This window comes from Rhizophagus irregularis, chromosome 32 (genome assembly GCF_026210795.1).
Source record: "Rhizophagus irregularis chromosome 32, complete sequence".
Taxonomy (NCBI): Eukaryota; Fungi; Glomeromycota; class Glomeromycetes; order Glomerales; family Glomeraceae; genus Rhizophagus; species Rhizophagus irregularis.
Window position 1 is genome coordinate 1,900,039 of NC_089460.1, and position 17,482 is coordinate 1,917,520.

The 17,482-nt window shown below is 38.5% G+C and overlaps 10 protein-coding genes across 10 annotated transcripts; 1 reads left to right on the forward strand and 9 right to left on the reverse strand.

The window, feature by feature from the left end:
- Positions 1-1,638: 1,638 nt before the first annotated feature.
- Positions 1,639-3,102, reverse strand: OCT59_023204 (uncharacterized protein; the record flags this gene model as incomplete). The annotated part of the gene is made up of 1 exon (XM_025324514.2): positions 1,639-3,102. One exon carries the CDS (start codon positions 3,100-3,102, stop codon positions 1,639-1,641), a length of 1,464 nt encoding a protein of 487 aa, XP_025185754.2.
- Positions 3,103-3,283: 181 nt separating this feature from the next.
- On the reverse strand, positions 3,284-4,598 carry OCT59_023205 (uncharacterized protein). Its single transcript, XM_025314156.2, has 2 exons — positions 3,683-4,598; positions 3,284-3,607 (listed from the first exon to the last, which is right to left on the reverse strand). Exons 1-2 carry the CDS (start codon positions 4,518-4,520, stop codon positions 3,384-3,386), a joined length of 1,062 nt encoding a protein of 353 aa, XP_025185755.2. The 5' UTR covers positions 4,521-4,598; the 3' UTR covers positions 3,284-3,383.
- A 230-nt stretch (positions 4,599-4,828) lies between these two features.
- On the reverse strand, positions 4,829-5,516 carry OCT59_023206 (uncharacterized protein; the record flags this gene model as incomplete). The annotated part of the gene is made up of 3 exons (XM_025324515.2): positions 4,829-5,224; positions 5,310-5,324; positions 5,391-5,516. 3 exons carry the CDS (start codon positions 5,514-5,516, stop codon positions 4,829-4,831), a joined length of 537 nt encoding a protein of 178 aa, XP_025185756.2.
- A 402-nt stretch (positions 5,517-5,918) lies between these two features.
- Positions 5,919-6,542, forward strand: OCT59_023207 (uncharacterized protein; the record flags this gene model as incomplete). The annotated part of the gene is made up of 1 exon (XM_066150606.1): positions 5,919-6,542. The coding sequence occupies one exon, from the start codon at positions 5,919-5,921 to the stop codon at positions 6,540-6,542; it is 624 nt and encodes a 207-aa protein (XP_066006621.1).
- Positions 6,543-6,646: 104 nt separating this feature from the next.
- OCT59_023208 (uncharacterized protein) lies at positions 6,647-7,162 on the reverse strand (the record flags this gene model as incomplete). The annotated part of the gene is made up of 1 exon (XM_066150607.1): positions 6,647-7,162. One exon carries the CDS (start codon positions 7,160-7,162, stop codon positions 6,647-6,649), a length of 516 nt encoding a protein of 171 aa, XP_066006622.1.
- An 863-nt stretch (positions 7,163-8,025) lies between these two features.
- OCT59_023209 (uncharacterized protein) lies at positions 8,026-8,325 on the reverse strand (the record flags this gene model as incomplete). Its single annotated transcript, XM_066150608.1, has 1 exon — positions 8,026-8,325. One exon carries the CDS (start codon positions 8,323-8,325, stop codon positions 8,026-8,028), a length of 300 nt encoding a protein of 99 aa, XP_066006623.1.
- Positions 8,326-8,476: 151 nt separating this feature from the next.
- OCT59_023210 (uncharacterized protein) lies at positions 8,477-9,153 on the reverse strand (the record flags this gene model as incomplete). Its single annotated transcript, XM_066150609.1, has 2 exons — positions 8,477-8,660; positions 8,987-9,153. The coding sequence occupies 2 exons, from the start codon at positions 9,151-9,153 to the stop codon at positions 8,477-8,479; spliced, it is 351 nt and encodes a 116-aa protein (XP_066006624.1).
- A 120-nt stretch (positions 9,154-9,273) lies between these two features.
- Positions 9,274-10,520, reverse strand: OCT59_023211 (uncharacterized protein; the record flags this gene model as incomplete). Its single annotated transcript, XM_066150610.1, has 2 exons — positions 9,274-9,649; positions 9,694-10,520. The coding sequence occupies 2 exons, from the start codon at positions 10,518-10,520 to the stop codon at positions 9,274-9,276; spliced, it is 1,203 nt and encodes a 400-aa protein (XP_066006625.1).
- Positions 10,521-10,714: 194 nt separating this feature from the next.
- On the reverse strand, positions 10,715-11,146 carry OCT59_023212 (uncharacterized protein; the record flags this gene model as incomplete). Its single annotated transcript, XM_066150612.1, has 1 exon — positions 10,715-11,146. One exon carries the CDS (start codon positions 11,144-11,146, stop codon positions 10,715-10,717), a length of 432 nt encoding a protein of 143 aa, XP_066006626.1.
- A 928-nt stretch (positions 11,147-12,074) lies between these two features.
- OCT59_023213 (uncharacterized protein) lies at positions 12,075-12,731 on the reverse strand (the record flags this gene model as incomplete). The annotated part of the gene is made up of 1 exon (XM_066150613.1): positions 12,075-12,731. The coding sequence occupies one exon, from the start codon at positions 12,729-12,731 to the stop codon at positions 12,075-12,077; it is 657 nt and encodes a 218-aa protein (XP_066006627.1).
- Positions 12,732-17,482: the final 4,751 nt, after the last annotated feature.

The following is a 17,482-nucleotide window of genomic DNA, read 5'->3' on the forward strand; positions in this document are numbered from 1 at the left end:
CGCTTCCACGTGATCGATTCGAAGCCTCGGATTGGTTCTCACTCAACTGATCAAATTCGATCTGAAGTCTTTGGGCAATTGCATAACGTTGGATCATTTCATTTCGGAGAGCTTCAATAGAGGCCCTGACCGAATTGAATTCAGATGAAATTTTGCCAAAATCATTACGGCAGTCTTCTTCAATATCGTTGATCATCGATAAAATGTTCTGCGCCTCAGAGAAGTAGCCAGCATCACGTGAATTGATTTTAGCGATTTCTCCGGTAAGTTTCTTATTAAGTTCATTGTTGTTTCTCACAAGCTCCGCAGTGAAGGAAGAATTAACTTCAGAAAGGCGAGTGGAAAGTTCATTGGTGATTTTAGTATTAATTTCCGCAGTGAGTTTACTGAAGATGTTTTCGATTTCCGGTGTATTATTTTTTGTATCAAGATCATTGACGATTCTAGTGACACGTGCAGAAAGTCCATCGGAAATTTTTTGTTTGAGGTTTGACCACATGGTAGCGATCCCCATGATTAACACTGGACCAATGAACAAAAAAACAGCGGTTAAGGTCAAAAAAGGCATGACTCCCGAAGAGTTGAGCAATGATAAACTGGACATGATTAGGCGCAGTAATTTTATTAAGAGATTTTATTGGTGGATCAAGTTTTTTAGATATACTTTTTTTAATATGCAATCTCTTGCGTAAATGCGCTGGGAAAAAGGTTTATTTTATACTGTATGCCTACTACGCGCGAAAAGAGAATTTAACCCGATTTAAATAGATCAAATAAAAAATTACGTTGCTTTATTATGCGTACTTGTCATTATTACATTTTTTTCATAATTATATTTTTTTTCACCTAAAGCCACAGCCTGGATCCCGAACAAATGTCTCTCCCTGAATTGTAATAATAGCGCTTAAAAGTAAATCCGACGAATTACGGTTCTATGACAACTTAATGTAACACTAATGGAGCAATGCCGTGTCTCAAAATTTTCCGTTTATTTCCAAGATCTCTTGCAAAACAGAAGATCGCATGTGGTGCATGTGGCGCATCTTTCTTTGAGTTCAACCCCTATTTCCATTGTAATCACAAAAAAGGAATATAAAATGAAATGGATCGAGATCTGTAGATGACGAATCGCACATGTATAACTAATTCCTATTCAAAAACGGATTAATGTGTGATTAACCTATACACGTAATTTGAATGCGCTAACGTCAGTAGGATAATAAAAATATACCGTTTATCCGAGGATCTGTAAATCATTGATTCTAATCGGCTCTATTTCCATTTTTGAATTTCTTTTTAACGACGCCCTGTCTTACGATCAGCATGTAAATCAGGATGTGTTATTTTTTATTAGTAATTCAGAACTGCGTAATGAGTGAGATAGAACATACCAGAACTTCTTTCGGCTTGGCGCTGGGGAAAGTTCATCAGTATGTCAACACAAAAATATTGCTCTTGGCCGGGGTTATTAATAGATCCTCTAAAAATAACGACTGCGGATGCTGGTGACGTACTACTGCGCATAGAATATTCTGCAGATGACGTTTTACTGTGCACTATATCTAAGCCACCCACGTGATTCGAAAAAAAGAAATATAATTCAGTCTATGTGAATATGCAATTCATCCAATAATTCTCTTAGGCGGTTACCGGAGAGATAATGGGACTCATCATTGGTGAGACTTTCCTTTCATATCTTCCGTTACGATAATAACAACCTCTATCACGCTCACCATATACATTATATCCGCCATATCCATCATATCCATCATCATCCGGTATCTCTTCTTCAGAATCGCTAGAATTGGAGTCATCATCGTCTGAAGTGGTGATGTTCACTTTAGTGGGATTCGCCTCATTGAAAAACATATCTTCATCAAACCACGCCTCTTCCTTGGAATTATCAGAAGAATTAGAGACATGGGTTGAAAGATTAGGTATGGTTGGGACGCTTACCTCAGAAGATTCAGTCACGTGCGCGTTACAATTTGTAACGCCGACCATCTCATCAGCCTTTTTTGGAAAATCATTTATAATACCCTCGATCTGGTTATCAGACAAACCCGAAACCGCACTTGCGCTAGAAGTAACTACTTGGATTTTATCTATTCCTATGCCTGTAAATAGCAAGTAAATTCTTTTAGCTCTAAATTTTTTCTGGCGCAAGTTTACATCAGTAATATCGGGGAGAAGGGCTTTGATCTCGCTGTATACCAATGTCCTTGCCGATTGCTCATTGATATTTTTTACGGACTTGATATCCCTGACTCGATTTTCGTATGCTTTATAGAAGCAATACCAGCATAAAATCTCCTTTTGTCTAACTTTGATTGCTATCCTAAACAGATCAACTATATTTTGCGCCGTAACTTCACTAGACCCCGTAAGAACTGCCTCTAAAGAGAGATCGGGAATCCGAATATCGAACGCCTTATTAATCTTACCACCACTGCCTTTACTGTAAGAGGATAGTTCTTCCCTCAAGTCTCGCTCTACTATTTGATTATAGGGGGTCTGGCTACTTTGCAATCCCTTCCGATTGATAGCCGTTTGCTCTGAATCTGATTTCTTCTGGGAAGTTGCCTCTGGTAACAAATTATGTTCTTCAAGCTTTTTCTCCCGCTTCCTCTGCCTAATCTCATCACTAACCTTTTTCTTATGCACCTCGTCCAAGAAAACATCCGTTTTCCTATCCTCTAACGACCTCCCTTGATCTGGATTCACTTTAGTGGTCACCTCTTCGATGTGTGGGGGCTTACACTGTTTGGGCTGAGCGGGGTCGTAGTTTACTACAGGTAAACATCCATCAGCTATAACTGAATCAGGCATGTTGATAGATTCTTCAAGAATAAAATCATCCATTACCTTATCTGGTATCTCAGGTAGCTCTTCCATTGACTCGGTGTTGGTATCATTTTGCTGGTCTATTACGGAGTCGGGTACATCAACAGCTGATACCTCTGCCATCGTTTCCTTATCGTTCTCCAACCGTTCAGTTGCTTCAGTAACCCCATGTTCCAACATCAAGAGTCTGGCCTCAAGCTCCCCGACTTTAGATTTGAGTTCAGTATTCTCAGCATCACGCTTAGCATCTTTCTCCATAACCTGCTTTAAAAGTTCAGCCTTCTCAGCCTCAAGCTTGGTGTTCTTAATCTCAAGCTCGCTAATGCGCTGTCTTAATAATTCAAGCTCTGATGACATGATCTATATATAACTAATACACTGCATATGAGTATTCAAAATAAAGAAATCACGTGCGCGTTACAATTTGTAACGCCGATCACTTTTGCCAAGAAAAAATTTTTTATTAATACATGCGAAAAATAAATACAAAGGATCGGGACTTTGCCCGTACATGACTCTATTGCTAATATACAAGAAAATTATTCCTTAATAAATTTTTTCGTCCTTGCTCTCTTACTATCCGGAGAATCATCAACTTCGACCCTATCCTTCAACAAGCCAACGATTACCCCCATAACCTTTTTAACACCACGGCGAAGTTCCGCATCATCTTTCATTATTTTCTCGTTAAGTGCTATGTGATAGTCGTCTTTCGAGCAATAGATCCTTTCCGGTGTGTACATTAGGAAGTACCAGTCAGAGGCTAAACAAAAAAGGCACAAGTTAGTATATACGAATGATGGATAAAAAAATCACACAAAGGACTGAAAATCTCTACCCGTAGTCACGATCCCATAGAGATAGTCAAACTCATCATCGAATGCCACGGATGCTTTCCTTTTTCTCGTGTTTGTATGGTGAGAGCTTTCGAGTTGCATTATGTTCTGCATGAATCCCGCTACCAAATCCTTTTGTTTTCCCTCTGTTATGGCTATCAATTCCTCATTGACGACATCTATGACTTTCTTGATTGCGTAATCGACTCGGCCAGATGCTTCTTCGCCTACGACTTCGAACTGGGGGTCCATGGTAATTCCTTTCTTAGTGATTCTTTTGGCGATATAGATGGATGCATATAATATTGGGGAAATATACTCGCAACGCACAGCCTCATTCCTACCAGTTGCAGAACCTATAATTCCCATCCTACGTTTTATCTCTGTTATACACTGCTCCAGCTCCTCGTCTTCATCGTCAATTTCCACAGGCTCTGGCTCAAAGGGCGGAATTTTTGTTATTTCATTGCTATCGATCCCATACTTGCGCAACACCTCACTCAACTCTTTCTTAGTCTTGTACGAGGAGAACGACCTCAGCTTTTTCTCCTTACACTCCTTGGCGAACTTCACGAGTCTCTTAGCTGGTCCTAATTTCATTCCATGACGTTCAAGCTCTTCCTGAGTCAAGTCGAAGAAGTCCCCGCCATTAAGCTCTTCCTTCTCTAAAATTTTGATAGCCGTTTCACTAAGCTCCAAGTTTTTCTGCCCTTGCAAATATTCTATAAGCTTGGCCGTATCATATTTTTTAATTTCGTCCGCCAACGAGACAGTCTCATTTCCAGCAACAGTAGTAGAGGTGGAAGCTGGAGTATAAGGTGTACTGGTTTCAGAAGACATAGTGTTACGTTTTTATAGGGATATTTGGCTCGGACAAAAAATAGTGTTACTTTCCGGAGTGAGATAAAATTTTATTTCTGGGATGGGAAAGAGAATACTGGCCATTAATATAGGTTTTTATGTAGCACAGGCATTGCATCATTACACGTGACCCGTTTCTCATATACGTTCGATAAAATAATACTTTATTTATGAAATAAAAACATTGCCGGTAGCCGGCCTACAATACATAAAAATTGGCCGAGAGGGCTATGCACGACTATACTTCGTGGCTAAGGCCTGTCGCTATTACATGTGAATAAAAATTTCTAACTATTATCAGGGGGGCATACAACGATGCTGACTCTATTTTCTTTTGGTTTAATGCTATCGGGATATGTTTCTTGATCGTTATTAAAATGTATACAGATCTTATCCAATGGATGCAAGCGTTGTCCATAATTCTTATTACCCTCCTTCTCCTTTTTTAGGGGTTCGATTAAACCTAAAGCAATGTTCACATCAAGTACTTTGTAGAGAATAAGTTTACTTGGATCGATATGTTGGAATCGGTTTGGCCACCACTTTCTGATCATTGGTTTGAGCTGGTTGACCAGCTTATCTTCAGATATCTCTAACGTGAAAATATCTTCGAATTCATCACCAGGAATAATGCAATTAAGGCTTAAAATATTATTACTGTTGCTGGTAGTCATCTTGCTTTCCTAAATACAAGGCCCATAGTGAGAAAAACTCGCTCGGTCCCTCTAGGACCCTCCCATACATACATAATTTAGGGCATATACATACCTTATTTTGCGTTAGCTACGCTAGTGAAACTATTTTCTCTGGGAAAGTTTTTTGAGGAAAGTTGGCTGAACTTCTACATACTCCTACATGCTTTATATCTTGCTGGAAAAAGAGCGCCAAGCCGAAGTTAAGGAGATAAGAATAGTGATTAGCATTGTCGTATGATGCCAAGAGTTCTATGAAGGCACATGCAAATAGAATTCTCATACCTTTTCACATGTAGATCTACCGGAAAGACATAGTTGGTTTTACGCCTGGCGATCTCGGAATTGCGTATCCCTCAGCCTTTCATAACATATGCTTTTGTCGTCACTATTTACTTTTAGAGTTGGTCCTGTGTTGCATGTAGACCTCCTTTCACATTTTCTCACATTTGTTCGGGAAAAAAATATAGGTACTAGTTAGTATGTTTTCTTTTTCGAATATATATGCAAAAATTAATATGTCGCACAAGACCTGACTGATGATCCACTTATTTTTCTGTCGCACAGGAGTGGCCCAGCAAATTCTTCCGAGCTGATGATCACTATCCCGGGTTGACGATCAGTATTCCGGACTCGGGCTTCGCTAAATTTTCCGCATTAAATATATTACTTTATTATAGCAATCATGGCAAATAATAATCCCGAAATGCTTGCTCAGTTTTATGGACTGTTTTTATATAAGAAGAAGGATATAATAGCTATTCAGGAGAAACTCGGTATTGGCCCTGGCAATGCAAATGAATTAGTAGTGCCTCCAGATTCCGAGCTCATGGGGAAAACACTTGCCGATTCTTACGAGCTATTGTTAGAATTGGTGGGGGATTTAATTCCGATACAGGAGAAACTTGGTATTGATCTCAATCCTGTTCTAGAAGTGGAACTTAGAAGGGATAAAACCTCTTCAGATAAACCAATTAGATTATTTGATTTGCTTTTATCTTTAGAAGATGATATAGTAGTAATTCAGGATAAACTCGGTATTATTGGCTATACCAATCAAGAAAGGGCAGAAGAAGTCGATGAAAAAGCAAGAGCATATCTCCAAAAGTTTGAGGAATTCCACGGTCCATTAGAAGATGTTCCAATTGTGATTTTACAGAAATATGGTGAAATGGGGGTAAATAAAATTCGGTTTACTGGAGAGGGGCATCCGCTATTTCCAAATCTCTCTCCTCAACAATTGCACGAAATATTCGTCAAAAATTCAGCTAACACCGATCAGTGCCCATGTCTAGAACAGGTAAGCTAATCTATATTTTTTGTCGCACAATCTGACCGAAGGCGCTGTGCATGGCCCAGCAAATTCTTCTGAGCTGAAGATCACCGCTCCGGATTAGTAAGATCAGTAGAGTTTCACCATTCTGCTTGATCGTCGAGTAATGCTACCGAATAATTCCTTGGCGCTTGTCTGATTATAGCTATAGTGGAGTGATCGGCACCAGAGTCCACAGTCATAGATATATTGGAGTTATCAACACTATACCGGGTGTTATATAACCGACCACCACTCCGGAGCGATGGTCTAGCTAGAATACGGCGTTCACTCAATCTCCTTGATAATTCGTCGTTGATAAAATTTTTTAAGGATGCAACATCTCTTGGTGTATTATGTGGTATTTCCAGTTGCCTTGCGAGTTGATGGATCGGATCTAGGGGATGTACCCGAATAGGCACGAAATTCTCAACATGGATATTTGGACTAAGCGAGGAAACCAGCTGATCTACGGCCTCTTTGCTAATATTATTACACCCTTCCAAATTGAGGTATTTTAAATTAAGACATGAACCAGCAATTTCTTTGATAGTTATATCGGTAATATTACAAAAGCTAAGGTCGAGTTGCTGGAGCTGGGCAAGAACGAATAACATTACAAATTGATGTTTCAGAATATTCTCTACGATTAGAGATATTTAGATATTCTAATCTATGGCACGACTTCACGATTCTCCATAGACCACTGCCATCTACTTCTCGAAAGTACTAAAGCCACCTGGTCGATCAATGCATAGATTGAGATACTTCAGATTCGAGTATGAACTCGCTATCAGTTCTAATGCTCTATTACTAAATGCTATGCTATTTATGAAACTCAAGTGGGTTATATTTGGGCATGAATGTACAATGCTTATGATTTTTTTATCTGAAAGTGAATGGTAGTATAATACTTCGAGATGAGTTACATTTGAGCAATAAACTGGCGTTTGCTTCCTACGTACTAACTTTATGAATTTTTTCAATCGAGAGAGATCCTTTGCACGTTCTATCCTTATGAATTTATTTAATCGAGGGTGATCCTTTGCACAGTAATTTTTATAATCATTTGGAAGAGATTGTCCAGGATATAAGTCTTTCCCTCTCAATTCAATACGCCTCCATAGGATAGGGGCACCACATTTGTACCAAAGCCAGCTAACAAATAGAGCAGGTGGAGGGATTTATCTATCAATAAAAAATATAGAATCTGCTCTAATAGTTCCGGTAAATTTAAAATGCTTGAATGCGCCATAAATATTCTGTTTTATATGTTGTATCTTTAAACGAAAAAAATAAAGTTAGCTATAGTGCAAAGTGATCACTGCTCCGGACTATTGGTTGGGTTGGGAAAATCAGTCATAGCTCGGATCTGACTATCAGATAATGTTGAAATGTAATTTACTTCTTTGAATGGGATCGCAAAATTATCTTCTAATAATAGTTTTGAATTGCATATATCCAAAGTTGCACCACTTTCTCAGAACCAAGGACCTCCCAAGGTTAAATCAGGAAAATGGTCTGGCCAATCTGGTCCAACAACTATGAATTCAGTGGGTATGCTTTTATACTTCTTGCCATCTTCAAAACCAATATGCAGATTGACCTTTCCTAATGTGGGATAGGATGCATCCGGAATCTCAATATGATTGCTTTCACTATGATATGTAGTTCCTAATTCACCAATATGTTTTTGGTTAATGTAATTTACATTGGCGCTCGTATTAATTGATGCCTCAATAGGAATATTTTCTTCGATTACACAATTCACGAATACCATTTTTATTATAGCACATATAATATCCAAATATAAAAAATAAATTTCTATCACTGCGGACTGGCATTTATCGGATAGCTAATTAGCCTTATTTTTTATTATATGCATTTTCTCCTGATCTTTCTTTTGCTATTTGCGCTTCCCTAATTCACGCTTAATCATGCTTTACTATCTCATCAATATCAGAATCGGATGAACTGGATTCGGATGAACTACTCTCAGATGACGAACTATATTCAGACGAACTAGTCTCAGATGAGCTTGATTTAGATGAACTACTCTCAGATGAAGTAGACTTGGGCGGGATATTAGTTAAGGCTGTTAGATGCTTTTGATCACTTTCCATTTTGATTATTTATATGCTAAACTTAATAACTTTGACTGAAAAAATATGCAAAGTGTCTGACTCGACCCACTTCAAACTACAATCTGCTTAACCTTTCTCGGTCGTGCCTTCCTTCATTGCTTATGAGGGATATCCTCGCTCTTTCTTAACACAGCGCCTCTTGACCCTTTTTTACCAATAAGCGAGGGAACTATTTCATGAATTAAGTCCGACCACAGTTTCCCTATCCACACATTCATCCAGATCTTCCACTACATATTCGTCCAGATTTTCCAATCCATCTTCTAAGGATCCTACATCTCTTTCCAGTCTTTTTACCGACTTTTTATACTCGAATAGTAGTTATCCATTTTTTCATCCAGTGCCCCCATCTTTTCAGAAAGCGCACTATCCATATCTGCAATCCGCTTAGCAATTTTCTCATATCTGGACACTTCCTGCTCAATGGGTGTACTATCGGATGAGTGGTTTTGGTCGGTTACCATTTTTACGATACTTTATATATGCTATATCTTGCCTGGGCGAAAAAATAAAATTAATAAATGATACCAGGGTTACCGGAGGTAACGCTCTTCCGATCCTAATCATCTAACCCTTATATGTGATTAGTTTTCGTCAAAAAACTCGAATGCTTTTGCCTGATCATAAGGTACCCCACGGGGCCTGTAATTGACTATAGTATAGTTTTTTGCAGGGGAGACATGGTTGTCTGCACTGTGGCGAAGTGCTTCACTAGCGATAGTCATAGCCTCTGATAAATTCTTTGAACCATGCGATACAACTGCAAATACCGCCCCTAATTTGCGCAAAGAACTAGGGAGTAGCAGTTTACCTATTTTAGGGAGAAATTCATCCTTTTTTAGGAATGTATTGAACCATAATACGCCTGGCTTTCCTGGGTCTCGTAACTGTCCAGAAGAAATTGCTTCCTGAATCCATATAAGCAATTGCTTCGCCCGTTCCTCATTCTTCTCTAGCGATCTAAATACTCGATAATGTCTTGTTGATCTCGATTTTTCCCATACCCGGTTACGTTTCCATTGAATACGCGCAAGTCTTTAATTTCGCCAGGGCGAATACAAAGCATTATCATTACATCGGCTAGGGCTTGTTTATCGGGTATATTTGACACAACATATGAATCCAGTCTTTCCTTAACCGATTCTAAGAAGTGGTCTGGATAATAGATCCCTTCATTCTCACGTAACAATCTATTCTCCTTTTGAATTTTATTAGCCGAACAAGTTATGTCTGGAATAAATGTAGCCGAGATAATTTTTTTTGAGGCTCCGAGGGCTCTCAGTTCTCTTCGAAGTCTAGTGAGGCGTGATAGGCCAGCGCTGGCATTAGAGGCCATTCCAGATAAGGCCTTGGCTATAACTTTTACCTCTTTTTCGCTAATATTATCTCGGATAATACGCTCGGCTAAATCTCTAATAGTCTCTTTTGGTGAAATTTGACACACATTCACTGTCCCCTCTTCTGGTTCTATTTCCTGAGTGGTATCAAGAGTATTGGAAACGGCTCCTTCTTTTTTCCGACCAGCCGTCTGCTTAGGAATTAATGCAAATACCTGTTTTTCGCTAAAGTTGTATCCTTTCTTGAAACGACGTCGTGCCTGATCCCTCTTAGTTTTATCCGTCAAAAGGATGTCTAACGCCAGTGCGTGTCGACTGAGCTCTTCGATACTCATCTCGTTATTGAGCTCGTTTTCTGTTACATATCTAGTAGCGATGCCAGCCACGTTATTATTTGGTAATATGTAGGATATTTGGTTATACCTAGGTTGTTTGGTATATACTATGCGGAGAAAGTTCAATTCGAAAAAATAAATAATCGTTCTGACATCCATGGTCGGTGAAAACTATCGGAGGGTTAGGGAAAGGGAAAAGAATATTATAACTTATGCAGAGGCCACGAGCTCTGGCCGAGATATGTTTTATATATATTTGAAAATTGCGGGTAGATAGGATATGCGAAAAAAATACATAGTCATGGAACCCCCATTCCAAGGCTATGAACGAATTGTCTGTATCGATTCACATTTTAGTAAAGTGCACGCGCTAGAGCTAATATATGTTCCGGTCCTAAAACATTTGTCTTGGTGAATGCATCATATAAAGCACTTGGCCTATACTTTGAAGGAGCTAAATTCGGGTGATAGAGGAATTTCATAAGTACGTTATTCCTCCAAGCTTTCGTCTCTTCACGCTCCCAGCATAATTTTAATAGTTGACGTAAAGTAAAATCGTGCCAATTAGCTTTGAGTAAAATCTGCAATAGGCTTATTTTTTCGTTAACCACTGCTAGTAAACTTCTTTCCGATACAATGTTCCAGACACGATATGAAATGAAAGAAAGATATCTTCTTAATATCGGCAATTCATGTAAAGGCGGGATTAAAAGCCTTTCTTCTTTCCAATGCATATAACCATCACATAATATTTTACGATACGCTGGCCCATTTATAATGATCATGCGATTAGATTTGGGATTGTAGATTTTTTTGGGCTTCTGTCGGCTGGTCTAATCGTATCCATAGCGTTAGTATAAAAAGATAATTTATCTTATTAAAATACCGATTAATTTAAATACATATTTATTATAAAATTAAAAGTGAAAGAGGGTCTTATATCCTAAAATACTTTCATGGCTCGCTTTACTTGCGCACATATCAAGAAGGATAACACTATTTGTGGAAATAAGTGCTGTGACCCCACCGGGTGTTATAGGCACTGGAAATTGTATGAAAAAATCAGAAAAAAAAACCCTGCCTTTTTAGTGGTTGTGGATATCATACTGATAATGATTCAGGGTATTGCTCCAGCCACTCTGCTAAGATTTATTCGCACAATTACCGGATGAGGCAGAAACGTAAGTCCGAGGGTCTTCAACCCGAAATCCCTGAAGCTCCAATTTCCGAGTCGTATGATCGTAGTGCTTTGATCCATGAATACTTATTTCCCGTTTCTTCACAACTATTTGCGGATTCGATCCGAGTTGAAGTACTAGGTGATAGGGTTGTAATTAGAGGCTCAGCTCCCGAAGCCACCCAGAATCTATGAAGCTCCGGTTTCGAGTCTGATGATGAGGATATGGGTATTGGCCTATTTGGGGATTAGTGGTTAGCTCGGCCCTTAAGGCACTTCGTTAAATTTGGAGCATTAGGAATCATCTCTGAATTATCTGCCGGAAAATAAGCAAAAAATATTATTTCATTTATATCATTAAGTCGAATAGTGCTATTTTTTAGTATATAAATAAAGCGTATCAGGCATATTTTGCAAAAGGGGGCTTCTTCGAAATTATTATATAAAATATTGGAAGAAGCCCCATCTCGATGGTATGTATGATTCGAATCTGTGAAGCTTGGTATTATATTCACACTGCTTTTATAACAGTCTGTCTACGCGATATCAAATAAGTCTTGAATATCTTTCGCAATTAGTATAGTATTCACATTAGAACTGGGAGTATCTTTGGTTTGTTTTCCCTCAAAAAGATTTTCCATTAATAATTCATCGGGTGGAAGTTTACTATATCCATACCGAGTATCTTCACCATTTTCCCAATAAATTTCTTTCCCTGTTTGGTATGGTGGTAACTCAGGAGAGTCATTATTATCGAATAATCCAACTAGATGGTAATGTCTGCTATGTTTATCCATAGCCTTAAATTTTAACCCATAAGTTGCGTGTAGTGCCGAATTTAGCAAACCAAGTTTCGCTCGAATTGTTTTTAATCCTGATTTTTTAGCACTACGTGATGCATCTGTATTATCAAATACTCGAGCCATTTTAGGTACTAAATCCTGGAGATATGATATCGACTCAGAGGATTCCATGCGTGTTTTAACATCACTAGCTTTATAACGTGTCCTATCGTCAATATCTTTAACGGGTGTACAATTCCTTAATAACTCCAAGCAGATACTATGTCTCTCAGCTCGGCTCACGGTTGTGAGTCTATCCTCTCTGTAATCTTTACGGGTAATAGCCTCAACAGCCGTCTCATTATCAGTGCCAGCATCTCGTAATTGCCTATAAGCTCTAAACCATTTCATATGATTAAAATTTCCATATTTCGAGATGAATTCTTCAGTCAATGATTCGGGTGGGATCTCTGTGCTACAATATGATCTTATATGCAAGAGTGCATCTCTTCTAAAGTCTTCCTTGGTTTATTCTCCAATAATTCGGCAGTCTCACGATCGACAATAGTAGCATTAGATACATCTGCTATCTCCTCTGCTTTAATGGTAGAGGAACATGCCTTCACTGTTTGGGATAATGACATCGTAGTATCTTCAGGTTTAGGAATGAGTTCGATGACAGAAATTACCATACTCGCATTTCGGAGAAAATCAACTATCCTCCAACCAAATAAGTGCTGGGAACGGAATCTTTCCAACATATAGGCCGTCCATAAACGAACAGTTGGTACGTCTTTATTCCGGATGATAGAATCTATATCTGGAAATATTCCTCTATTCTGAAGTTCCCGGGGGAGACATTCCCGTTTGGCATTCAACAACCATTGGAATAAACCTTTCTCTGTGATGGGGACGTTAGAAGATCTCTGCTCAATATGACATATATAATCCTTAATACACCGCATGCGAAATAACATCTGATTCGTCCCGGCATTTGTTTCTATGTAGCTATTAAAAAGACAGAATGCCCGTCTGAACTTAGGATTAGTGCAGGATACTCCTATTTTTAAAGTGCTTGTATAGGCAACTAAGTCTACATCTTTCCACGACTCTTCCACGTTGCTGAAGTCATGAGCCTTTTCTACCGGATCAGACTTGCCGTGGTATTCCTTGATCCGTAATTCTGGAAAATCAGTCTTGAGAGCACGAACTATTCCTTGCACATCTTTTCTAAGGTGACAGATGAGCGATACGCTTGTCCGATTCTCAAAAGGTAATAAAGACATTTGCTTAGCCCATTCCCAAAGTTCAGCTAATACTGTTTCTTTATTAGGAGCCAAGCGGAATGTCTTACCTTTCTGAGGCTGGTAAGTATTGTGGATAATAGAGAGAGGTATATTCTTTCGAAGGGCGCTTAATCCATTCAATGTTAAGGTCAGTTAGGTCATTATCCATTACAATAATGCGCCTCGCGTCTTGGATCAATTTATATAACTTCTCTATCGATTGACCTGCCAGATGACTTTGTGCTTGAGCAATTATAGACACTATTTCATCAAGCCACAAGTCATATTGGATTGGAAGACATTTGCATTTTTTATTACATTTGCAATTATTTGTAATCCGATGTAAGCTTTCTATCTGACACACTACCCTCTTATGATCAGGTAGATTTATATTACCATCGATATCACAATATGATTTGAGATTAAGTCTGGTAGTAACTGCATTCGAATAGGAGTGGCGCGTGGATAATACTAGCAAATTCACGTCATCAGATATAGTAAGATGCTCTAGAACATATGTTTTTCCTGTCTCCCAAGGTGATCCAACATAGATATCGCCTTCATTGGGTAATGGTCTTACATATCTCTCCTCATATATTTCTGTCGCTGTAAGGGTTTCATTATCTTAACCCAGGGTGGCATTTTTACGAAGGCTTTAGGGAAGCCAGGGCCTCTTACCTTGTGAGAGACTTGCGGTGAATTTTTATTTTCTTGCTGAATTTTTTCTGCAATTGATGGGTCGCATTCAAAAACTACCCCCCGCTCGTCACTATTCTGCCGAAAACATTTTACGATGAACCTCCCACTGCTAGCGCATACACGGCCGAACCACCACTGATCCTTGTCATGTATACGTTTACATAGTGGACATTCTAGTAGACCTTTCCAGTTGAAATATACGAAGTTTTCTGAGTCTTTTTCTTCGATAGTCCAATCCCTAAGATAGTTAGAATGCTTTTGCAAAACAAGGTTCGCGCATTTTTGCAATACATCCTGACCCACGATTATTCTTAGTGGATTATTATTTTTTTCTTCACTAAGCATCCGAGGTCTTACTTCAAGTCCCAAACTAGGAGGCGGTTGAACCCTAACGTGATCGAGTTCATTTCAGCCATTATCTAGAGAGAATTGGAGAATGCGTTTCACCCGACCTTTTTTTGCTGAACCAATTAGGCGGAGGTTAAAATTTTGACCAGGCAATATTCTATCAATATATTTGCCGAATTTTTCACCGGTTATGGTATATACTAATTCAGTAAATGCTTTGAGTTCATGATGATCGATAAGGAGAGCCGGTGCGTATAAAATATGGTAGCTACACTTGCTAGGGTCTGATGATGTAGTGATTACTAATCCATTGAGAATATCCTCCCAGCCACAATCAAGAATTCGATACAAGGCTCTTATGAAAGATAGGCAGATTCGAAAGAATACTTCTTGCGCCTTAACACCAGTTGTTTCCATATCTTTTTGCGAAGCATCTATGTCAATCACAGCTCTTAAAGGTTTCTGACCATTAATACATTCATGAATCCCAGGTAAGCCATAAACTTCAGAAATGTTGTCGGCAACAGAAAATTTGGGGGCATGATCGGCATCTTGGTCGATTTTTATAACCAATTTATTTTCCACTTCACTTCGGTCATAAGCGTTATATAAACTAGAGCCTTTTTCATTCGGAAAGAGGAATGAATAGATGGGGAGGCAATCCAACGATCCTTTATCATCTGACATATCTCTAGGCGATGATGAGAGGATCCCCCGAATGGCATTTAGCAAATCTTTAGGGAAAATTTACCATTGAAGTTTTCTTGCCTCAGAGTATATGTCACATTAACCTTTCGTTCTTTTACAGCTTCGGTAGTGCTGGTTGAAGCGCAGGAAGCTTCTTCATTATCGGACCCATAATTAGACTCGTAGTTATTATAATCATCTGATCCACAATCAGAATCATTATCATTATAGCTAACTGTATCACTTAAGTATTCATCGGGGCTGGCGCCGTCGTAGCGGAGGGCTGGGGCAGTTCCGGAGCGATCAGTTTGGTCAAAAATAGTTGAAGTATGCATGGTGTTAGTTCGAAAAGTTATACTATCACTATAAATTTCGGAAATGTTTAATTTATTTTTTCCGGAGGATGTAAAAAGAGGCGTATAGCAACCCAGTAAACAAATCGTAAATAAAAGGGAAACGGGTATATACTTTTAGATGGGGGTAACTTCGGAATTATTATATAAAATATTGGAAGAAGCCCCCATCTTCCTAGATATGTACTCGGATATGGTATAGCCTCCGCGTAAGACTTATCTTTCCTAGACATGTACTCGGGTATGATATGAAGGCTTCTTCGGAAATATTGGCACTTGGCTACCCTATCACTAGTATGAATTCGGGTAAGTGGTACGTTTCCTTTGGCTCAAATATAGCTGGAAACACGCCAGAAATACAATATAAATGCGCTTAAATGTTTCGAACTTTGGGACGTGAAATCATCATACTTATGCCGGCAACAAATAGGCAATAGTTGGGTTGCAAGATGACGCACTTTTTAACAATCAAATGGACCGGCCATGGTACTGGCTTCGATCTCTCAAATCATGTGCCTAAAAATCGGCTGGCACATCCCAGTAGTCAAATAACTTAGTCATAGTCCCGGGAAAGTGCCTGGAACTCAAAGCGCAGTAAAGTTTCGTTTAATTTTAGCCAGCACTATTCCACAATTTCGGCCAGATCTTTTGACGTAAATAACTCGGCATTCAAGCTGGCATCTAAGCTGGTCTGAAACTGGTGAATTAATAGAACTACACTAGCTCCTTGCCAGTTTCATGACAGTTCTATGATAGTTCTCTACCAGTTCCACAATAGTTCCAGGACATCATCAAATCACCATCATGATACCAAGCTAGATCCTCGAATCACATGTCCAAAAGATCGGCCAAAATTATGGTATACTGCCAGCCGAAATTAATCTACTATAATCTACTGCGCCACCCGACACGATATTTTTTTTTACCATATTTCGGCATTCTGGCAGGCAACAAAATAGGTAAAGAAGGAAAGCACCCTCGACACTTTAACAGGCAACCAAAGAGGCGCAGAATGGTAGAAACTTCATCATAAAAACTTGGAATCCAAACAATTGCAGACAGGCTGGACCTCCAACATAGAATTCAACAACCAATCAACCATAGAATCCCAATATCATAAATTTTATTAGAAAATGATTATTGACGCATAGAACTAAATAAAAATAGGTATATTTCGATTATTTAGATCATTTAGATTATTTAGTCATAAGTAGGTAACAGTCTAACAATAAGTAGGTAACATTTATTTAAGCTGTTACTTACCTATTGTTAGACTGTTACCTACTTAAATAACCTAATCTAAGCCGTTTATGACTAAATAATATAATTATATTATTTAGTCATAAACGGCTATTTTCATATTGATATGTCTCGATGTACCAATACACATACTTATATATATCAATGTATGGAATATGGATGTGCTGCTAATGCATCATTATCAACACGATCACCTTGTACATTTTCTACTGACTGGGAATGTTTAGTACCTTTGTTAACAGATTCTCAATTTGCGTCTAGTCAACTTACAAACTTAATAGAATTTAATATTTTTGATATTTTTGATTTTGCAAAAAAGAAATATGATATTATACATCAAGCGTTAACGCAAAATCACGTGATTTCTCCACAATTGCAAGATAATATAATTTTGGATTTATTAGATTCTTCAACTTCACGAAATGACTTGTTAACTATACAACGAACATTAGCTCCTTTTGATAATAATAATTATTATATTTTCGAATTTTACACTGATGGATCATTAATAGAATTAGGTACTGAACAA